General features: G+C 41.9%; 1 protein-coding gene and 1 long non-coding RNA gene across 25 annotated transcripts in view; one reads left to right on the forward strand and one right to left on the reverse strand.

Annotated features, from left to right (window-relative positions):
* The window catches only part of IKZF1 (IKAROS family zinc finger 1), a 68265-nt gene extending 57519 nt beyond the window's left edge, over positions 1 to 10746 (forward strand). For 18 of the 24 annotated variants that reach the window (XM_065667687.1, XM_065667691.1, XM_065667683.1 and 15 more), the window contains 2 exons: positions 1890 to 2024; positions 6225 to 10746. In XM_065667687.1, the coding sequence (XP_065523759.1) occupies positions 1890 to 2024; positions 6225 to 6931 (842 nt within the window). In that variant the 3' untranslated portion in view covers positions 6932 to 10746. The remainder of the gene's footprint in view (positions 1 to 1889; positions 2025 to 6224) is intronic. The other 6 variants (XM_065667692.1, XM_065667694.1, XM_065667702.1 and 3 more) reach the window with 2 other exon arrangements.
* Positions 10747 to 13005: 2259 nt separating this feature from the next.
* LOC136008428 (uncharacterized) lies at positions 13006 to 16636 on the reverse strand. The gene is made up of 3 exons (XR_010610090.1): positions 16561 to 16636; positions 14925 to 14982; positions 13006 to 13030 (listed from the first exon to the last, which is right to left on the reverse strand). It is a non-coding gene; the product is annotated as an uncharacterized LOC136008428 (long non-coding RNA).
* Between the last annotated feature and the right edge of the window lie 7721 nt (positions 16637 to 24357).

A 24357-nucleotide genomic window follows, 5' to 3' on the forward strand; every position in this document is an offset into this window, starting at 1 on the left:
TCTTTTTCAGTTCATAGACACCAAATTACAGAAAAATAGTTATCAGGTTGGTAGCAAATTTCAGGGGGGTTCAGTTGCAAAGGCTTGAAATTAGTATGCCATTTTTACTTTTCTATATATAACAGTTTTTAAAGTTTGAGAGTTGAGTACATAACTTACCCTCTCTCAAATTGATTAGAAATGGAATGTTATTATATCCTAAACAGATATTTCTTGATCATTTCTACTTTTAGCTAGCAATTCAATCATTTGTTTCCCTGTTGAACAAGCTGGTTTAAAACAATCTCTGTCTCTTCCTGAAGTGGTATCTGGAAGCCTAAGCCAGCACAAGATGCTGGCATGTGCTTGTTCATGATGACGAGGCACCACCGATGCCCTTTACTCTTCTTCAACTTCATGATCAAATTCTGTTCATATCTTGCATTTGTCACAGTCTTCAGTATCTTATGGGGTTGGGGCATAATTCCATGAGACTTACTGTCACTGTCACTGCAGTATGTGTGACTGCAGCAGGGACTCAAGAATCAGTTGAGTACTCTTCAGTTTGGTATTGTAGAGTGTTGTCATCCGGGACACTTCGCCTGCTCCTTCTAATTATCCACCAGACCCTGATTTCACATCTGTCAGGAACAATCAAACTTTCACAATCATCCTTTTATGGCAGTGGTATATTGCCAAAATAATATTGCATAGGAACAGCATGTTCTCCACTATTGAAAAACACCCAGGTGCCAGAGTAATGGATTCTGTGAGCTGGTAAACCCAGTGATAAAACAAATTTTCAGTAGACACAGAAGGGAAAAGGTAGCGGAGTGGTACACCTAATTGAAACAGCTTGCAGAATCACAGTCTGAAAGTAATCCTTTGCATCTCCCTTTAATAGCAGCTAACTAGTTCAGGAAAAATACCTGTATCCCAGTATCAGGTAAAAGTAAAATTAACTCCTTTCTCTCCTGTCTCTGACCTCTCTTGCCAACTTGTCCCTCCCCCTCTTCCCCCCCAAAAAACCCAAAACAAAACCAAACAAAATAAGTTAATCAGTTGCACTGTGATCTTGCTGCATGGCATTTTTCCTTCAGATGTCGGAAGTCAGAAATACCTTTCCATCATAGTCATTGCTTTGACAATGCATTATCATACATCCCTTCTCTTTCTGCAGGAAAGTACTGAACTAAAACATTGTGAAAGTGAAATAGTCTCCTTTTCTTTGAGCCTTACAGCTGAGCTCCTTTCTAATTCATTAGTGTCACAGCAGCAGCAGGAGGTTGGGAAACAGGTTTGAGTATTGGATATCAGTGCTCCCCTAGAGATGTGACTTGAGCAACTTAAATTGTAATTTAAAGTCTAAAATTGCATCAATGAAATATAGAAATATTTACCAGGGAAAAAGATGATGGTGGGAAGAAGAGCTGGTGTAGCTTGTAGATTAATCTTCTGCTGGAGATGAGAAGTTTGTCCTTTTTTCTTGCTGAAAAGGTGAGGTAGTTCCACTGAGAAGGGTGCAGAGGGATGGTGGGGGTGAGAGCAGGAGGATGAAAAGATTAACTCCTTTATGTCCAGTATAATGTTAGAACCTCATTTATTCACAGAAATGCAGAGTGCCTCTAGAACAAGGGTGGAGAGATTACATTGCCTACAGACAGATGCCTTGCAGTTGCAATCTCATTTTTGTATCCTAAAGGAGGGAAACATGAACATGTACATAGATTGATCAGCATGAGGGACTTTGTTAACAAGAGTCAGAATCATTCTGTGTCTGCGGAGGTGAGCTTCTCCTTCCAGTTGTTGTGAGCTTAAGGACATTAGCTGAGAAAACAATAACCTGAAGACAATAGTTCCATTAAAATGGAACAAGCATGCCTAACCCTTCTGATGTCATTTGATTTCAGTCATAAAAGAGGATACTAACCAGAGTGAAATGGCTGAAGACCTGTGCAAGATAGGGTCAGAAAGATCCCTCGTGCTGGATAGACTAGCAAGTAACGTCGCCAAACGTAAGAGCTCTATGCCTCAGAAATTTGTTGGTAAGAGTTAAACGTTTGCTGTCTCCTAAAAAATAAAACAAAACCAAAAAACATCTCACAAGGTTTTAACTTTCGCTTTGTGATTTTAATTTCACTTGTTTTACTAAGTTAGCTATATCTATAGAAGCAAATACAGAGATGTGTTGGGGTAAAAAAAAACAAACCAGACCAAACCAAAACAACCAAACTTCGCCAGCATACATTTCTGCATGTTTAATTTTGCACATCTGGAGATTGATTTTAAGTCTGTTTTCCCAACTTTTTCTAATGCTTATGAACCAGATCACTACAAGATCTGGACAGGCTCCTGAAGTTGCCTTAAAAAGCTGCAGATAGGAATAGATGTTTCCTGTTGGGAAAGCATTTGACCACACTTTTGGGGTTATTTTATTAACATCTTGGATGACATTCAGATCTGGGCATATTGGTGTTTGTGAAAGTATCTGAGAGTAATTGTACATAGGCTGGATAATATTATTAACCCCTTCATTAAGTCTGTATCCTTTACTTTTACAGCCCAAAATAATCATGGAAACAAATAAAACCAGGTCTGAGAATAATACCTGAAAGACCTTTGGGTACATTCTATAAATAATGCAAAAACTTCATGGCCTTTTTACACCTAGTAGTTTTTGTCTGAACAGTGAAAAAAAATAAAGGAGGCTACACATATATTGTTCTGTTCCATAAGTCTGTAACAAATAGTGGTCACATGAGTTTTGTGTGACACACAGACAGTATTTTGTCAGCTATGTAGAGTTAGTCTTACATAAATAAAAACATGGGAGATCAGAGGACAGCATCTACTCATATCTAGTCAGATTCTTTCAATAATTCTCTGCGTGTTCATTTATAATACTCTATAGGAGACAATTAGAAAAAAATTGAAGTTTTTGAAACAAAATACATATGAAGAAGGTCTTCAGTCAAAAGTCAAGGCCAAAAAAAACTACTTTATGGAACAGAAATTCCAAATAAACCTTCTTCAATGAGAACACAAGGGTGAAAGGAAAATTAGTGTTTCTGAGACAAGGAAAGGGGATGTTGCACATCAGGAGGCGCAACAGAAGGTTTGAAATGAAAGTCCAAGATTTTTTTAAAGTCCAAAGGCAACAATTGCAGGAGGTAGTCAAGGATAAGAAATGCTTATGCTTCTCAAAGGACTTAAGTTGTAGTAGAGGTAGTTACCAACAATATATCAGCTACATGAGGCAAACCTGATTCATTTAGACACCCTAGTACCTGATGTCATTAGGCAAAATACTAATTCTATGAAAGCTCCAGAAAGAGCAGAAGTATTAAAATTTAAAAGGTGCTAGCAAGTATCTTATATGTGTCTGTGGGTGTGGACTAGGTTTTTTGTTCTCCTTTTCTCTCTTCACCCTGAGAAACAGTAAAGACAGCCAGTTTAACTACGAGTTTTAGGAGGTCAGAGTTTCCTGTCAGTTAGTTATTCAGGGTGCGGTGTAGGAAGACAACCTACTGGCAGCAGATATTTATGGAAATTTGCTAACTTCAAAAGGGTGAACTCTTCTGACAAGAAAATGCCCCCAAATCCTTTCCTTTCCAATCCTCACCTGCTGCTTCTTGTAATAGGTACATTCCTGATTAATACAAGGTTGGGCTGGATAGTCAGGAGAGCTTTTGTGTAATAAAATATGTTTATTGCTCCTGTAGATCACTGTGTCATCTCAAATCCCATGTTGAATTCCAGGGAGAAGGAGCAAATGACACCCTTTGCATAAGGGAAAGATGATCTGCTGCTTTGCTCTTTTTTCTTAAGGCTAAATACGTTACCTTTCAAAACTGAGATTGTTCACCAAATTAAGCCAGTTATCTGTAAAATTCTCTGTGTATTCTAAACTGGAGTAGCTCCCAGACCCGAAAGCAGAATTGTGCCATCCAAACCAGAGAGTGAGAACTGCAGGTGAGGTTGATGCATACTTATCATGTGGAAACAAAAGGCAGTAAAAAGAGGTTAAAAGAAAGAAAAAAATGCACTGAGTGCATTTTTACAATTTGGTACCTGCGGCAGAACCATGAGCAGTGCAAAGCTTGAAGTGCATCAAACCATTAGCAGTTTAATTTCCTTATGCTCTAATAACCACAGAAATGAGCTCTTATTTTTAATGAGTACAAGTATTACCTGCATTGCCCAGATATGGAAATGATACCTGCCTACCTTAAGTTTGTCTCTCTTTCAGACACTGCTTGGAAACAATTTCTCTTATGAGCACTTAATCCTCTTAGTCCAACCACCAACTAGTTAGGCTACATAAAGCAAAGACTAGCCAAGAAACAGCTATTAAAACCATGCCTTCTGGATGCCTAGAATTTTGTGTATAATGAAGACCAGTTTCACTTCTCAGGGGTATACAGTGCCCATGTGATATAAATTGTTTTGATCTCATTTTTAGCTCCTTGAGTCAAGGGTATATATTCGTATTAGCAGGTTTTCTATATTTAATTCAAGAGTCTTTCAGAATGTCTAGTTTGAATCTTAAGCCTCAAACTGTGCCTGAAGACTATAGCAGTAGAAAGGGTAAATCTGGAAGATAAAAGAATGCACCCCCATAGAGAGGTGCTCACATTGGCAGAATAATAAAGGAAACAAGATGAAGTAGAAGCTTGTGCAGCACACCTAGAAGGTGTCGGTATCCTACATCCCTTGTAGGAACTTACGAAATGCTCAGTGTTTCTTTCTCTGCTTGCAGAGCATGGACAAACTAGTATGAAACCATATCTTGTGGGAAATGTAGACAGCAGGAATTTCTACACTTCAGCCCCATCATTGCAATAGTCATGATAGATGCTTTCCAAGCTCTTCACTGACTTTGAATAGTGAATTTGACTAGAATCTGGGTGGGTAATTCTTGTTAACTTAATTTGCAGATCTTTTGGTAAACTTTCCATGCTTCTATTAGCATTTATTTTAGACAAATTAGGACTTTCCAAGGCCAGCAATGTCATTCTGATTAGGAAATGGTGACAGACCCTCATAGAGATGTTTGTGGCTTTCAGTGGATTTCCCAAGATCTGCAGAGCTAGAAAATCCATCCAGACTGTAAACAAGCTGTTATTGATAGTTCTTATGAACCTGTGGGAATTTTTTATCCCTTTGCATTTGTATAAATTTATTAGGGGCCTGAAAAGAACGCTGATGTTTTATACCGTTTGAGAAGACTGTTCAGGTTCATAAAATCAACATCTGTGCATTTAAACAGTTTCTTCCACTCCTAAATTTTACCTTCTGTGTTTTGCTTAGTCCTGTCTGTCCTGGAATCTTGAGAAATTGTAGTGAAACTTAGCATCCAATACTGGGGAATCCAACTAGAGATACATAAGTGCAGTCTGATTTTAAAAAAGTTAGAGTCCCCCCTTATATTAGGCATTCCAAATCAGAGCTGAAGTTACAAGTAAGAATTAATCTTGCTCTTTATAGGGCTTTTTACCTCCTAGGAAAAATATATTCCAACTACAAATGCCCTTAATTTTTTTCCATAGTTCTTGGCTGCTCCTGTACATAACAACTCTGACACCACTAAATTTCTAGAAACATAAGTAGGTTCTGGTAATGTATCTACCATGGCTTATTTAAACAACAAGGTGGGAAGGAGGAGAAATTGAAAAGTTAAGACTTTGTTATTTTTTGTCCAAAATGACATATAATCACATGGCCAATGTGGGTTATTTGTAAGAAACTGAAGGTCTAAAACTAAAACATACAATTTCCACTAAAAAATTGTAATATTTGGGGGCAAAGATATTGACAATGTGCTTCATGCTCTGAAGCACGAAAGCCAGGCTCGCTGTAACTGTGCTTGTCTTCACTGTCTTCACTAACCACAAAGACCTGCCTCAGTTCACTGTAGGAGGCAGATGAAGGAGTCCAGTTTAAAGGAGAAAGAGAGGATGGAGCACTCAATCTTTAGCTCCCATGAGTTTCCATATAATTAGTTCCAGGATCTGTTTTCATCCATTTGCTTTTCCAAAGATCCCAGATTATTTTGTAGGTTAAAACAAAAGAAAAAAGCACCAACCCACAATTTTTCTGACCAGCTATATTAAAGAACTATGAATACCTCAGGTGGTACTTGACCAATTCTTTTCTTCCATGTTGCTGTTCTATTAAACCATGATGTTTGCTTCCTTACTTATGTAGAAATCAACCCTCTAACTCCTGGCTGGTTTTTACTACAGGTGAGAAATGTCTGCCTGATCTTCCATACGATGCCACCACCAACTATGAGAAGGAGAATGAGATTATGCAGACGCACGTTATAGACCAGGCCATTAATAATGCCATCAGTTACCTGGGGGCAGAGTCTTTGCGTCCCCTTGTCCAGACACCACCAGGTAGTTCTGAAATGGTGCCCGTTATCAGCCCCATGTATCAGCTCCACAAACCTCTTGGGGACAATCAGGCTCGCTCCAACCATACATCTCAGGACAGTGCAGTGGAAAACTTGTTGCTGCTTTCCAAAGCCAAATCTGTCTCCTCTGAACGAGATGCCTCTCCCAGCAACAGCTGCCAAGACTCCACAGATACAGAGAGCAATAATGAGGAACGGAGTGGTTTAATCTACCTGACAAACCACATAGGTCCCCATGCAAGAAATGGCATCTCTATAAAAGAAGAAAACAGGCAATATGACGTCTTGAGGGCAGGTACTGACAATTCCCAGGATGCTTTCAAAGTGATCAGCAGCAATGGGGAGCAAGTGAAAGTTTACAAGTGCGAACACTGTCGAGTCCTTTTCTTGGATCATGTGATGTATACAATCCATATGGGTTGCCATGGGTTCCGTGATCCTTTTGAATGCAACATGTGTGGCTACCATAGCCAGGACAGGTACGAATTCTCTTCCCACATAACTCGAGGGGAGCACCGTTTCCACATGAGTTAAAATTCCTCCGGCACAGATCTAGCCTCAACAGCTGCGTTACTGGAGCTGCATGAGCCACGACAGCAGCAAAGCACAAGTCAGCTGGACTGTAAAAGTGATGAAAGAATCAGAAGTTCAGCTATCTTCTCCCACAAGAAAAGTTTTCCTTTTGGTAGCATGCATTGCATCTCAGTTTTCTAAAATGAGTACTAAAGTTTTTACTGAAAATGTTTGATCACCAAAAACCTAATTTAAATAGGAGCTTTTGTAGTCACATAGCTGAAAGCACTTCCCTTAACTGATGCTTCTTACAAACCTCCCTTGCCACAAGTGTTAACCATGTGCCGGATGCACTATGCCAACAAGGACACGAGCAGGAGTGGCCAGGCTTTCTCACTTAACTCCCTGAGCGTAGGTCTCTTACACCAGATATGTTTTTTTTTTTTGACTTGCTGGTATTATTTGACTCTTTTGGGAAGATTAAAATCAACTAAAGATGGAGGTGCCCACCTCAGATGACTTCAGAGACAGCTGGGGTGGGATGCAACCCTCCAGCCAGAGGATTCTGAGTTGCTTTGGTGGTAAATATAGAATGTTTCCACCTGCAAGGGTGCTGCCTTGTTTGTGTCACTGGGCAGGCAAAGAGGTATGTGAAAAATAGAGGGAACACCCTTGTAATATGCTCTGTGAAGTATGAACTGCATTTAATGTATAGAAAAAGGGTATTGTTGGCTCTTCTTTGAATAAATGTTTTCTCTCCCTACCCAATAAAACCCCACTTTTTGTTAGAGCAGCCCCTCTTCTCTCTGCATAAACAAGTTACAATATATTTAATTGTTCTTTCTCTTTTAAGTTTTAGTTATTTAGAAAAGTACGATGTACAGTTGAGAAAAGCACTAGCTAGAAATATGTGTGGGGAAAGTTTCCTTACGCACATTTTTCATCTTTTTTAAACGCCTGAAAAATATCCAAATGTCCCTCTCTCACATATAAAAAAAACCCTATTTTGCTTGCACAGATGTCCTCTAGTAGATTCTGTGGCCCCACTCCTAAGTGTTGCACTTAATTATTTTTAAAGCACTGACCTTAATTAAATCAGCCAGTCAAAATTTGTAGCCTTCTCCTTACTTCCTGGCACTTTCTGTTTAATGAAGGACCAAGCCCCGCAAAAGTGCTGAGAACCCTGGCTTCCTATTCAACAGATCATTTCACCATGTGCTTTAAGTCACTTTTACCTCAGTGGAACTAATTTTAAGGTTAAATAATAAAGTGTTTTGCTGAATGGAGACCAGAAACTGCAGCACTTGCAGAGTGTAGTCAAGTCCACCACTCCATGGTGAGTTCTGCTACAGGCACTGGAACTTCAGTTAGAACAAAAATTCCTAACTTTAAGGAGACAAGATTTTAACCCCATGCACAGTTGATATAAAAACTACCTTCTTAAAAGGCTTTTACTTAACTTCCTGTTCCAAATAGTTCATTCCTTTCCCTGAGCACCCTCATACTTTAAGACTGGACAAAAAAGAAATTTTTGCAGCTGCCTAAAAATCTGTCCTTGGTGCCGCAATACTTCCTGAGCAGCATGCGTAAAAATAACCCATCTTATTTACTTAATCTAGAAATACTTCCACTCTGCATAATAAATGGATATTCCGCAATAAACACAACCGTATAACCAACAAGACCAGCAGTCTTGTCATACAGGTACATGTTCTCTGTTCACAAGTGCATGCAAACACCTGGATTTATTATAAAAGAAAGAATTGTTGGAATCATGAATGCTTGTACCCCAGCCAATTTGGCCTGATATGTGTATCTATATTTGATATACATTTCCTATATATACAAACTATTACAGGCACACAGAGCTCCTTCTTCTGCTTTCACTTTTGCAGGTGTAAGTCAGGGACAACACCACTGAAGTTAGAGGAAAGATACTGATGAAATAATGAATTACAAATACATGCTTTTACAGTCTGATGTCTCAGCTTCTCGTGCCAACTAAGACATTTACCTCAAATGGCACATGGGCACGGAAGTGCTTTTACACTGAAAAGTGCATGTGTGCATGCCTATCTCATAGCTTTGTCACCAGATGTGAAATTCTGTGTATGAACATCTGTAGACTGATGCACGTACCCACAACGGTGGAAGCAAATACTAGCACAGTAGGTAGGCTGGTACATGCAGGATGACCAGTGACACTGCCCACCCCCAAAACGAGTAATGTAAACTATAGGCCCAAAGGTTTTAGTCTACTTCTATATTATAACTCAGTTACCTTACGTGATGTTATTGCTTATCCCCTTCCAGCCTGAGACACTGTGCAGGGGATGGGCATAGGAATTTGTGCCCCAGCTATGGTTTTATCATCAATGCCTGCTACACATTCAGCTTCAAGGCAGACTGTACCTGGCAACGAAGTATTACCAAATATTTTGTATAGGAATGACCTGAAGAGGACCTTCAAGGGGGAGCTTACAGTGATGAGTCCTCTTTATTTGATTTTATTTCTAATGAAGTTGACGCGGGTTCATTTTTTCATAGCTGGTAGGGTACAGTCCGCTGTTCTTACCCCTCTCCACTTTTGATTGATACCAACCAACAAGAGACCAAGTAATTTCCCAGTCCTGTTGCAATGTGCCATCTGAAGCCAGATGTTGGCTGCACACAAATATTCCACTTCTTTTGCTCTTACACCTTTTTTCTACTGTTCTTAGATTTAGGACATGGTATACCCCGTGCCATAATATTTTTAACCCTTCATTTTAAGACACCCAAGCTATAAAGGGGAGGGGACAGAAGATTACTCAGGTGTTTTTGTTTCTTTGCTTTTACTAAAATCCAACACAAATAAAGCCACGTTCATTAACCGGGTATGCAAGCATAGCTCCAGTGCAGTTTCAGGCTGCCTTGAACTTAGCTGTTAACTGTGATTTCTGATCACCGGGTAGGTTCACTGCCTTCACAACATCTTTGTGCGCACACACACGTGTAAGGGTTTCTGTGTCGCTTTTCTTGTTGACATGCACATGCCCTATCTGTGGTTTTGTGTATCATCATTAATATTTTATATACAAATGTACATGTATATATATATCTAAAATGGTTCATATGACATGATAATGCACTGTCAATAGCAGTGGGTTTGTTTTCTGCGTCTGGAGTTTTCTTATTTATGCTATAACAGAATATGTTGATGTATATTAAACAGTACAGTAGTATAAGTAAGTATATTAAGACAGTGTATCAGAGGGCATAGTTTAAAGGCAGGAGCAAACAGCATTCTTTGTTCATGAAGGGGCATTTATAGTTTCTCCTTTTTTGTTGTTTTGGGGGGGTGCTTTTCTTTTTTGCACAAAATCATCTTCAATTTCTTTAGAAACAAGTGTTTCAACTATTTTATTTATGGCCATATGTAAGGCATGAAGATAGATGTTTTGTGTGTGTGTACATCAAAACAAACTGTGCCCTCAGAAAACTTGTTTAGTGTAATCTCCCTTTTTCTCTGTTTTTCTTGCTATGGTGCAATACCTGGTATGATTTAGCTGAACCCTTAAATGAGTAAATATGGTGAATGGCTTTAAGTTTATCTCTGTTTTAAAAAAGTAAAAAGTACCTGCTTCCCAGCCCTTCCTGAGACACTGCCTTTTCTAATAGAAAAGTTGTATTTACACATTTCTCTTTTTTTTTTTTTTTTTTTTGCTGTGATTTTATATTGTAACTTCATTTTTCTTTGGGAGCATTGTATTTAAAAAAAAAAAGAAAAAAAAGAAAAGAGCAAATTTCATAAAATTTGGAAATGTTATTAAATTATGCCTGCAAGGTGAGGTGTATCTTTTATGACAAGAGAAAATAGTGAAACATCCAAAAGCCATAATATTCTGTCACTCTCTTTGTGAGTGAAGAAGTTGTTTAGTACAGCTGGGGCCCCGTGTGAGTGTCTGGGGTGGTGACTGTGTGTGGGAGGGCAATGTGTGGTGAGATACCCCACGGGCAGTCAGGGAGCACTGAGTACCATGCATAGCCTCAGCCTCCACTGCCATGCCTATAGCCCCTATCATGGTGAGCTCATCCTCGCAACCTATCATCTGTGGCCACAAAAAGCCACTCTGCATCATTCGTCCTGTGTTCACCAGCTATGTGAAGTGGCCTTGCTAAGCCAGCCCCAGCTGAAGACCAAGTCCTACCAATGCCTTATGGCCACAAAGATGATTAGGGGGCTGGAGCACCTCTCCTGTGAAGACAGGCTGAGAGACCTGGACTTGTTCAGCCTGGAGAAGAGAAGGCTCCAGGGAGACCTTAGAGCATCTTCCAGTGCCTTAAGGGGGCCTACAAGAAATCTGGAGAGGGGCTTTTTAAGGGGATATGTTGAGACAGGACAAGGGGCAATGGCTTTAGTCTGAAAGAATAGGTTTAGATTAGATATTAGGAAGAAATTCTGTACTGTGAGAGTGGTGAGGCACTGAAACAGGTTTCCCAGAGAAGCTGTGGTTGCCCCATCCCTGGAAATGTTCAAGGTCAGGTTGGATGGGGTGTGGAGCAACCTGGTTTAGCACGAGGAATCCCTGCCTGTGGCAGGAGGGCTGGAACTAGGTAATCCCTTCCAGCCCAAACCATTCTATGATTCTGTGATTCTATATTGGCTGCTCCTACCCAGCACATACCTGGCCATAAAACACACACAGCTCCTGTGGGCAGCTGAGTTTGAGGAGGTTGCTTCCTTTCTAGTCCTCTCGTCTTACCCTTCCCTCTCACCAGCCAGCCAACGTCATTACAGAACACAATTACTTCTGCATGTAGAGTCACGGTAATTCAAAATAAAACACTGAGAAATTATTTCTACTATTTGCCATAACAAAGGTGATTTCTCTGCAGGTGTCCCTGTTTCCTTCAGATTCCAGCACAGTAAATTTCACATCACATATCTAATGCAAAAAAGAGTCACTCTTTTGCATAGAAAAAGCACCATTTATAAAGTTTTAGAAATATTTCCATTTGTAAAGCTGTATTATTATGAACAAAATGAGATTAAAAAAACCAAACAGGCCTCTAGTGGTATTGCAATCAGTTCTCTTCGAGGTTCCCAAAGCCTAAATTTTCTTTATGTTAACTGTGATGAGGTTTCATCATAAACTATCACTACTTTGCTATAAGAAAGAACTTTTAAGAATCCTAATTTTTTTGTTCATCATAGCTGGTTCTCAGTAAATGAAATGAAATGCAAATTTGTTGCAGGTGGGTTCTTCTGCAAAGTAAATATGGTCTGTTAAATAATAATAGTAGTAATAATTAAAATCAGCTTCATCATCACAAAAATACACCAAATGTAATAGTCTCAGTCCATGTTATTAAGTCCTTGAACCAAAGTAGAGACATCCACATGCAAGTTTGTGTACCTAAAAATCTATTCTGGTTACCTATTTAAAAAGTTTCAAAGACTTTCTTAAAATGATCACATTTATATATTTTTCCTACTGCAATAGCTTGATTAAATGACATCAGAAATGGTGGTAGGCGACAAGGTACAAATCTTTATATAGACACAAACATACAACTAACAGGGATGAGTGTTTTCAGCCACAAGTCCCCAGACTTCCCAATCCTTATACGAGCATCTAAACACCAAAATAGCATTACCATGTGCTCAGCAACCATTTTGTAGTCAGTCTTTGAAACCAAGAAATGCACTAAAACACACAGGGTTCTTTTACTAGATATAAAAATGAGAAGTTGGTGCCAGACCTGGAGCACACAGACCTGATAATGTCACAATTTCCCTTTTTCTGGGAGCAGGGGGAGATCACTCAACATCTCATTTGGGGAAAAGGGGTTGGTTATAAATGCTCCTGACTGCCGGTACACCAGGGGTATTGCCCTGGTAATGCCAGCTTGGGAGATGGTTGAAAATGAAGGAGAAGCTGCTTTCCCTGGAAGGTTCAGGTTCCAGCGGCAAGAGCGATGCTTTGAAAGCTGACAGTGTTGCAACTAGAAAACCAAAATGTTTGATTTCTGTAAAGGCTGTTCCTGCCTGTCCTGCGCTCCAAGCTCTGGGGCATCCTGCCCTGCTGTGGGCCAGCCAGGCTGTTCCACCACCACGAGACACTGACAGCTTCTTTTCTGGAAGGAAAAGGCTGCATGAGAGCAAACTCTGGTCCAAAAAGACAAAACCCCTCAGGCCTGGCCTGAGGAAGGCGGCAGAATCCTTTATCTCAACAGGAGCTCCATTATCTCCGTTTCCCAACTTTAATTTTTGATGCATCTTTTCTTTGGCTACACAGACTTTGAACTTTCAGGGCTGCTGCACGTGCAGTGCTCAGCAAAGCCACTGTCAGCTGCAGACACACAGCGCTTCTGAAACCCTGCCACAGCTGCCACATGATGGGGACTCAGGAAACAGGAGGGACAAGAATTTGTGGAGTTGCACTGAACACGGGATAGACTGGAGGGAAAGCCAGGCTTGAGACAGCAGGAGGTCTGCACTTGTAAATGGAAAAAGGATGCAGCGAGCACGGCTGAAATCCGGCTCTTACTTAACGAACAGATCCGTGTTAACTGCGAAGGACTTTTGCTGCATTTAGCACTAAAACCTTTTATTCTTATATATTTTTTTCACATAAGGTAAGGTCTCGCTGCTTCAAAGCCTGTCCCAGGACAGGGAACAATTCCCAGTTTTATCTATCCTGCCCACACATAGGAACCATGTGGAGATAGAGGGCAGCTGCTGCTGTTTCTGCCGCTGGTGGTGGCTGCAAATCACACAAACCAACGCCTTCCTGTCCCTTGGGAGAGAAGTGAAGGTTCTGGTTTGTAAGCAGTTAGAAAAAGAAGAAAAAAAAAGAAAGCAAGCAGAAAAACCCATCAACACCTTGCAGCAGACAGTGAGCCCGGGCTGGCGGGGTGAGGAAGTTAATCAGCCCCGAGCAGGCTGTTCGGGATGAGGCCAAACAGATGGCTCGTCTCTGAAACGGCAAAACGGGAAGCAGATGTGGCCACCGCTTCTCCCCATGCATAACTGGGAACCAGCCGGTTGGTGAGGAAATTTGCATAACAAGGATAATTTGGTATCAAAACTGTCCCTAGAAGTGATCTGGATGGATCTGGGCACAGTTGACAGTTTTCACTTCTTGTTTCCCACTCAGTGTTCAACCAGATTAAACCTGAATTCTGAACCTCCTCTTTGCCTGAGGTGGCTCCCAGCTCTTGTAGGGAAACCTGCACTACAGGCGGGGGGGCTCAGCAGATCTCTGTTGGAGCTTTCAGGGCCATACTCCCTGATCTCTGCTCAGCCAGTTGAAATTGTAGGGACTAATTTCAGCGGGCTCTGATTTTCAGTTTAAGGCCATGAACTTTATGTCACCCTGTGAACGCGCAGCAAAACCAAACCTGCGCTAGCAGCCTCTATCTGCATGCCACGGAAATGCATGGAGCCTGGATACAGCCACAGGGCTGTAACCTGTGGCTAAAAATGGCTTGGTGCAAAGGCTAATGACCTTTGCAAGCTCCTTACTACCATGAGCAGAGCAGAGAGGCCCAGAGGAGCCCAGCACCTCACCCCGCTGCCCTGGGGCAGTGGGACTGGGGAGATCTGGCTGTAAAACCTCCCCAGCCTGTTAAGAGCCTTTGCACCCCGCAGCGCTGCACTAAAAACCTTAACCAAAACCCCGGGAAAACACCGTGAATATTGAGGGGCCAGGTTAACACGTGGGTACAGTGTGCTACGAGTAGACGAGGGGTGTCTTTTTTCTACTTCTATTTTGTTTCAAAAGACGTTGTAATGTCTATTTGATTACAGCTTTATAGAGTTTCTGTTACACTGACGAGGGCTAAATATACTTCAGCCTTAATACATCATTTAATTGATAATAGTGTAATTTAATTGATAATAATGTCATTTACATTTAATTCATTTAAAACAGAGATCCAAATTGCTCTTAACATTAAGGGGGGTTCAAGTCTGTATTCAAAGACTCAGGTCCTCTTTCACTGGTAGCTCTAGTGCACAGAAAAGTACCTTATCATCCCAGGGAGATTCCTGCACATAGCCATGGGAGTAAATACAGGCTTATTCTCTGTTGTGTTGGAAATAAAGAAGAAGGAGTAAATACCCACTGAAAACACATCTGCAGGCACCAACAGAAGCACTGCTATATGAATTTATTTCTTTTTCAGCACAGCACATACCCCACCTCAGAAGCCCTCCTCTGAAACACTCACAAACTCTTTATTTTTGCATTGCATCCAGTCACTCAGTTCTAGACTAACACTATATATAGTGTTATATTTGCATAGTCTACCGAATGCTCATGGGAAATGCACTTAACACAAGCAGGTATGTAGGGGGTTTTGGGCTCATTAAATATTGGTACAAATTAGAATGAATACTTCTGCTTTGGAAACATCTGTGTCACTATCCCTCTGTAAATGTAAGCTGGCTGAGATACAAGCCACTTTTATAAGGTCTAATGCTGATACTCTACCAGTACTGTACCTGGCAGGAGGATTCCTACTGCAGTAACCAGGGTGAACCTGGACAAGTGGAACAAGTCACGGTGCTGAAGGACAGGCAGTACTGACAGACCCTCAGTTCACACACGTACAGCGTACTGCCTCTGCTCCCCAGGCCACAACCACACTGCATTTAACTGACCTTTAAACGGAGGTTGGATCCTGATCGGCAGAAAGTGTAGAAGTGCACAAGAAAAGCGGGAGTGGTTTTAGGAAGGCAATGAAATGTGTGTATTGATAGACACAGAGTTCTAAAATGAAGCATTTTCAACAAAACTCCAAAGCCCAAACCAGGAGAAGGAGGCTGCAGGCATCTGCCTGAGTTTTGTTGAATGGCTCTTGATGGTTGAATCATAATTTGGTCATTGAAGGTAGAGGCAAATGGACCAGAAGTGATAGGAAGACCAGAGGGAAATGAAGGGTGATAGAAGATTGGGTGGAAAAATTAACACATTTTGCTTAGTGGTGAAGAAATTGCTCTCTACCATATGGGCAGCATTTAGAAAAGCCAAACCCAGTGCACTTCAGGGAAATAAAGCATTCTACCTTTCTTAATAGTTGCATGCCTTTTATCCCGTGGAAGAGTTGGCCTCTTCTCTCGATTATCCTTCAATCTAAAATCAATTTGTGAACTAAAACTACTTTTTGTTTGGATTTTAGCAACTTCCCCACCACCAAATCCCCCGTCACCAAGGCTGCCTGGTGAGACAGCCAGTGTAGGTGTTCTCACCATACGTTCATGCCTCCTTGTTTCTTCAACATCTGACAAAGTAGAGAATCACACAGTGCAAATCCTTTCTAACAATTCCTGTTGTCATGAATGCAAACAGTAAAAATGCCTCTTTTTTAATATCCCAATCCATGGAGTGTGTCCACTTTTGTTTCAAATAGAGGAGCTGTGTAGCTCTGTTGGCTTTGGGGCGGGGGGGTGCAGGTAAGATCACAATAAGTGGAAATGAAGCTGAACCAAAATGGAATATAGTTTCATCCTATTCCCTTTAAATTTAGTCTATAGTTTCCAGAACCCAAGGCACGATTCCTGACAAGCTGGTGAGCAGCAGCAGCACTGCTGTGAAACTCTCACACCCTTCCCCCTGCCCCGAGGGGGAAATTCTAGCACAAAAAAAGCCTGAATTCCTTACGCAAGATCATGCAACGAGTTCTTCACAAAAGCTGGATTGGTGGCAACATCTTCGGACACTGGATTATTCTCCAGACACGGACCAGGCTTCCTTTTCAGCAGGTAGCGTCAGGATTCCACGTTTGCAGACCCTTGCACTAACTCCTAAGACCTGTAAAAAGGCCACAGGTCTAAGGATTTGAGCTTTAGCTTACATTAAAGTGCAATATATACTATCTGCATATATACTATATGTGTTGCTAATTCAAAATATTCAATAATTTATGTATTTTTATCCAACAGTTGCAGTTTTCTTTCCACTTCTTTGTTACTGAAAACATCTTTTGTGTGTTCTTAATGTCAGTATTTTGACCCAATGTACAAAGACCCATAAACCTTTCCCTGATCAGCTGTTGAAGTTAGCCAGCTTTTGCCTTGCAAATGTCTTTAAATGATGCACGGATTCTGGGAGAGGGGCCCTCTGCCTAGTGCTTGGCACTGCAGGCCTCAGTTTTCCTGTGGAGACCTAATGAGCTGCTCAAACCACAGCTTCATGGTACCCAGCTGGTTTAACAAATTGAGATGCTCTTCTCTAGCCTTAACGCCAGCAGGCAGAGTCACTCCATTTGCCCTCCCAACCATCTCAGGGAAAAGAAGACAAAAAACCCCACAAAACACAGCAAACCAAACCCCAACAGGGCAATGGCCACGTTGAAAATATGCTCCAAACAAAGCGCACCCGATGCTGGCCTTAGTGAGCAGGCTGATTTACAACAGAACAGAAGGCTGGCTGGAAACTTTGCACAAATAACAACGTGCGAAATAGAAACTTCAGATAAGCTGTGGAAAGAGGGTGGGATTTCCAGAAAATAGGGAAGAACTTGTTACACCCTCCTTGTCAAGTTTTGCAGGATCACCACAGCTTCTCTGGAGAAACAGTATGTGCAGAGGGGGAAAGCGAAGAGCTTTCCTTTTGGTTCTGCTTCTCCCATATAAACTGCTTGCCTAATTTCCTTTGCGATTAGAGAAATAATTTGACTCAAAGACCCTTCCTCTCCACATCTTACTGTGCTGCGTGCTTTTGCTACTCAGCCGCTGGCCACGACCATAACTTTATACGATGGATATTATAGTTATAGCAATACCTTACCCTAACAATACCTCGCACGAACATTAAGCAAGGCAAGATCTCTGGGGCAGTGAGGAGGATGGTGCCACTCAGCAGCGCTCAGCAGAGCCTCTCCAGAAGGAGTGCAGGGATAGAGGGAGAAGTCCCTTCCCCGTTTCCCACCATTTCCGTCTTTCTGTGTTTTCTGAGGTCACCCTTGGAGCTCTTGCTTCAGAAAAGCAGAACAAATGCTCTGTCAGCAGGGTCTTGCTTTCTAAGCTCTCCCACCATGGCTGCCTCCCGACCACCTGCAGTTAGAGCCCTTCCTCAGTGCATCTTCAGGCTGGGATGTGCCCTGCAGAAGCCCATCATTCCTGGAGTGCCCTCAGCCATCAGAGAGCTGCCTCAGCGGCATTCACCTGCCTCAGGTCTTAACCAGGCACCTCCAGACACCCCGTTTCCTCAGCAGGGATGTCATCAGCGCCACGGCACACCTTGGTGAGTTCGCTGGTGCGCAGTTAGAAAGGAAACACCTGGAAGGACGGAACAAACACAGGGGTCTGGTGGCGGCAGAGAGGGGGAGGTAAATTTACACCATACAAAAGATATCTGTGGGACAGTAAAATACAAACACGTCATTTCTCCAGAGCACTTTGCTCATTCTTGGCTCCTTTCCACCGAGCCTGCCTCTGCACCAAGGAAACACAGGGGGGAAGGAAGGTAGGTGGGAAAAACACTGGCTTTTGCAGGCAGCTTTCTGAGCAGTTTTATTACAGTGATGGGGGGGGGGGGGAAGGGAGTAGTGCAAATGCCATGTACGAAAAGTAGGCCTGGAAACAGCTCCTGCGAATACACTTATATCAGAGAAGGGTTTTTGTTTTAAGATAGCTTCCCGTTAGTGTCAGTTTTAACTGTGCTGCAGGAAAAGATACAGCAGGAATTTTAGGTTGACTTGTGGAAGTCTCAAAACCCTTCATAACACGTTCCTGGAGCCCGTGTTGTACCTCAGCCTGCTTCGGACATAAAAATGAAGTACAGGATCCAAGAGCACACCTCTCTCAGTTCAATAGGCAGGACAGCTGTGTTCCACAGCATCATCCCAGAGCCCTCCAGTGGTCACCCCCAGCAAGGCCTCAGTAGCAGCATGTTCAGACCCATAAGGCAGAACAAGAGAGAGATGCTGTCGCCATTTCCCCTCTCTTTCCTCAGACTTTAAAGAAATGCTCGCTAGGAAAAAGGGAATTCCAGCGGTGTACAGCTTTCTCCCTGGTCATCCATTCTGCCCCTCTGTGCCATTGCCAAGCGGCACTACCGTGTTGCAGAGCGAATCCTGTCCGGTAGCTTGGCATGGCTGAAACAAGCTGCCCTACTCAAAGAGCGAACGCTTCCTGTTGTTGGCAGAAAGCGAGACTTCACGCTGTTCCCCCTTGCTTCCTTTAAAAACAGTGCCAGGAATTGATGTAAATTGGCTGCAAAGCATCTGCCCCGCAAAGCAGGGAAGTGAGAAACTGAGGACTCAGGAAGATAGAGCAATATGAGCCACCTACATCTAAATATATGTGGGGTTTTAATACACGTGATCAGTGATCACGGATGGCATCAGCGATATCCACTTGAAATATGCTCAAGGGGCTCTTCAGCAGCTCCGAGAATTCTTCCTTTGGAGAAATCAGTCCAGTGGTTCCTTCGGTCACAAAAACTCTCTGCAGTGCTGACCACAGATGGGTGTGCCTTATGCTGCCTGCACAGCTCAGCCACATGTGAGCAGAGGCATCACCCATAAGGTTAATGATTACCCAGCACGTAGGAGATGTCTTCTGGGACTTCTGTCAGGGGAAGGTCCCTGCACTGCGCAGCTGGGATAAGAGTGGTCCCACCAGATGTTCAACCCTACTACAACAGCACTAATGACTTTAACAAACAGAGCAACAAATGGTGCTTGCTATCAACCAAAACTCGAATGAACTGAGACTGTTGAATTAACTGGACTCAAATCCTACCTGTTGCGTATCTGCATTTCAAAGCATTTCCAGGATCTTCAGCCTGGGAGACTGCTTCTATCTGCTTGTTTAATCTGCTATTAAAATTCCTAAGATCAAGGATCAGTTTCAACACGAATGCACTGTATTGGGATTTTCACCTCTTTTCCCAACCCCAGTGCAACCGTACAGCCTGAGACACAAGGAAAAATTCATCTTTTAAAATCCTACCTTTGTCAAATAGGGAGGTCTAGAGATGCCAGGCTGGTTTTCACAGCTCCCTCCAAAACAACCTTCTTCTACCCAACGAATCAATAATAACCCTTAATGAAATGGCAGTAACAGGTTACTAATACTGGATGATTTTAAGTGACAAAACAAGGAAACAACTTTTGAGTACCCTCGGACTTTCCTTAAGAAATTGGGTGGACTTCTTTGGGAAAAGATCCCCACCTGGTGGCAGGCAATAAAAAGGAGCATGCCAGCACAGCTACAGAGGGGTTATTCTCCCTTGAGCACACTGACGCTACAGAAATGCAGCGCATTTGTTTTGGATAATTATATTTCCCCATAAACTTTTAAACCTTACATATGATGCACCGAGCAGGGCATCTTTTAGTCTTAATAACAGTGCCCTAAATACATGTCTAGTAAAAGCGTTTGAGCTCCTCTGGCTCCCTTATCCCATCTCACGCTTTTTCCTGATGGCACTGCTGTAGGAAAGACATTCCCAGCCTGTGGATGATGATAAGCAGCAGCACCATTGCCACCTCTGTCTACAAGCAGGTACGTCCAGGACATCAGGACTGACCTACAGACAATGGCTCCATCCTTCTACAGTGATACAAGTAAGGTGGTACTTTTCCACTGCTGCAAGGGTAATGACTCTTAAATGACATTTTTTTTATATGGGGATTATGTCATACAGATAAAAGGTAACCTTCCCTTGTATAAACTACCCCTACCCCTACTCCACTAGAAGAGGAGTTGTTCTATTGGGACTATCTGGGGTGTTGTACTACCACAACTGCTTTTAAAAGCACATGAGAAACAGCTTACATGAATGAAACTGCCACAGAGCAGTCCCCAACATGCTCAGGTTCATCCCTTCTGAGACATTTACACACAGAGCATTAGTGTGTATTTTTAGCAGAGGACAGCACAAGTTGGTGAAAATCTGATCTTGAGCTCTTCTGCGTTTCTTTGGTGCAAAACTTCTGGGTCTGGAACGATATCACAATGTTTAAATTATCACATTTAATTTCTTGCAGCCAACTGTAAGGCTCACTGTCAAGTGGAGTGACAGGGTGGAACTTCTCAGATATCATTAAAATTACTGAAAAAAAGAATTACCAGGGGTGTTAGAAAATAACAGATTAATCACAGAACCTGAGAGCAAATTACTTATTACCTCCTCCTGTGTCACTACAGGTGCATTTTCTACCTCTTCCTCCTCTCCAGTTGCAGCCCACAGTTTCTGTGACATTCGTGAAAGCAGAGTTTTTCTTTTTCCTAGTTTTATGCCACCACTGCTAAATGATGCAGTTACATTAAACCACTAACAGACAGGGAAAAACTCATCATCATTGCCAGAATCACTTCAAAGTTCACTTGTTTATTTGCATCTTTACTGTAACGGGTTAAAACTTAAACAAGGGAAGTTTAGATTGGATATAAGGAAGGAGTTCTTTACTTTAAGGGTGGTGAGGCACTGGAATGGGTTGCCCAGGGAGGTTGTGAATGCTCCATCCCTGGCAGTGTTCAAGGCCAGGTTGGATGAAGCCTTGGGTGGGATGGTTTAGTGTGAGGTGTCCCTGCCCATGGCAGGGGGGTTGGAACTTGATGATCTTGAGGTCCTTTCCAACCCTAACTATTCTGTGATTCTATGATTCTATAATAATTTCCCCACAACACCTTTCCATTTCCGCTGTTGATTCTTTGTGAATTTCCCCATTTTCCCAGGGGTATCTAGCACCAGAGCAGCTTCCAGAGCTCATGCCCTTGCTGAAAAAGATACTCTACTATTCAAGACAAATCAGCAGTCTCTCTAATTGTTCTTACTTGGCTATACTCCACACTGTAACAGGTCTATATCCATTCTGCAGCACGAATAACTGGTATGCAAGAAATACGGTATATCAAGAGCATTAAAGCTCCCAGCGTCAATATCTCACACCTCTTCTTATTTCTTCTCATATTTGGGGAAAAATAAATCCATAGGTGAAATAGTAATGAAGGCCAAATTCTCCTCCTTCAGAATACTGAATTAACCGTATGAGCACAAGCTGCTTTGTGACAACACTTGTAAGAAATTTCACTGGTTACACCAGATCTGCAAGGGTAAGCAGTCACTAGTTGTAACTGGCACAAAATGAAATCATTTATTTGGAAAGGAGAAAACAGACTCGTAGTAGGTCTTTACTAACATTGAGTAGTATTTCTAACTGGCGATGCCTGTTAATCGAAATGATTCAGTGCAACAGGCTTGGGTGGAAGGACCATCCCAACAGACGGAGACACCCTCTCATCCAGCTACAAGTACAAAGCTGTCAAAAGACAGTTTTACTAATATCAGTAAATAAAAAATAATAAATCATATAGACTCATAGAATAGTTAGGGTTGGAAAGGACCTTAAGATCATCCAGTTCCAACCCCCTGCCATGGGCAGGGACACCTCACACTAGACTAGATTGCCTAAGGCTCTGTCCAGCCTGGCCTTGAACACTGCCAGGGATGAAGCATTCACCACCACTTTTGGCAACCTGTTCCAGTGCCTCACCACCCTCACAGCTACTCTAAATTTAAAAGCAGAAGCCTATGCAACTTCATCTCTCATGGATGTAATAGAGTGAACCTTGCCACCGAATTCTGTTAAATCACACATTTATAGATTTCTATTAAATTACTTATATTAATATCTTTGGCAGTGATTCTTTTAGCAATCCTAAACACTCCGTTCTGTGACATCTTCTTACAAAACTCTCCCAGTCCTGACTTTCCATTTACATTTCAAAGGAAGGCACTCCTGGGTTTGAAGACAAGCACAAGCACTGTTTGTACCGCCACAGTTCAAAGCATCTTCTAAGTTCTAGTAAAGGTAAGTGCTCACCAAGACCAATCCCTCGCTGCCATCAAAAAAAAAAAAAAAATCATTTGAACAGAGAAAGTGGGGTTTTGTTTGTTTGGAGGTGGTTTTATTCCAGTGACATATTGGCTTGGGAGAAGTTTCATCATTCCTATTAGAAACACAGAAATAGCCTTATTTCAATAGGACAATCTTAACGATCCTCTTGGAGGTCAGTCTGGTTTTCATTCACTTGCTGTTAGCAGATGGTGATCATTGCTGCTTCATCAGCTTTCTACCTACTTGTCTGGCACAGCTTTATACAAATGAAAACTCATCTGAGGATTTCAGACTGCTTTGGGACAATTTAGCTAACTTGAATACGAGACGCAGTGAGAAAATGAAGAGTCTGAATTGCCCTGATTATTAATAAGACCTCCCTTTTCCAGGACTGCAATTATTTACCTTTATTTAAGAGAAACTGAGATTGTGCACCAAATGTTGCTGAACCACAAAACCAGAGGAGAGTCCTGCATTTGTTCTTGCAAAGTTCAGCCAGCCAAAAAGAATAAATAATGAAGGACATAGGTTTCTGCATTCACTAAACAGATCCATTAAAGTGGATTTATCTGCACCATTTCCCTTAAATTACAATCATGCCCTATGTCTGTGCAATTTTCAGTATTTGTGAAATTATGTTCCTGGCAATCTAATCTCCTGTTTGGTGGCACTATTACAGCGGGTTGTGAAATACATGCGGGGCTAATATGGGAAGCCCTGATGACTTGTGAGTCCTGCAGCAAAGCCTGAATATTGCTAGATGGCTGAAGAGACAGTCATATTACCTGCATCATTACCAAAAAAGAATAAACTTTACCTGATGGTCCCTTTTACTATTTCTATATGTTTTCTGAAACAAAGGCATGTTCATGTAACTCAAGAGTGCAAGTAATGAATAACACAAGAAACCTAGAATGGTTTTGGTTGGAAGGGACCTTAAAGATCATCTAATCTCAACCCCTCCGCCACAGACAGGGATGCCTCACAGTAGACCAGGTTGCTCAAAGCCCTGTCAAACGTGGCCTTGAAGTAAGAAGTAGGAGGAAGGATACTCCTGTCTGGCACTGTGGTTCTACCTTTTATCTCTTTCACAAGTCCTGCTTTGCAGGAGACAAACACAGCAGCGCAGTGTTTCTCTCCCAGCCCTTGTCATCCTGGGAGGCGTTGTATTCCCTGCCACCGCATGCACTCTCATCAGTCCTTTCAGTAGGGGCACTTCCATTAAAATATGGGCATTCAGATACAGAGATGAGCACAGTACATTCACATGGCTTACCAGGATAATTTCCAGCATAAATAAGGTTATTATTTCATCATACAAAGGGGTTTACTACCCTTGAGCTGCCTTTAAGTTTTACTAAACAAAATTCTCTGGGTTTTTTATTCACTTGCCTAAGAAAAGGTTTTAAAAAACATGTTTTCATTAGGGTGGGAGACAGATCTGGAGAAAGCAAAAACCTTACCCAGTACTTATTTATAGCTCTCCAATACTAAACTCATAAAAGCAGATTTAATCTCATAAGCTTTACCCAAGTGGCCAAAAGTCAATCATTTCGGACCCCACCGCAGTTTTTCTCACAAAATAATCTAATTATTCTACTTGCACT

The sequence above is a fragment of the Lathamus discolor genome, chromosome 2 (genome assembly GCF_037157495.1).
Source record: "Lathamus discolor isolate bLatDis1 chromosome 2, bLatDis1.hap1, whole genome shotgun sequence".
Classification (NCBI taxonomy): domain Eukaryota; kingdom Metazoa; phylum Chordata; class Aves; order Psittaciformes; family Psittacidae; genus Lathamus; species Lathamus discolor.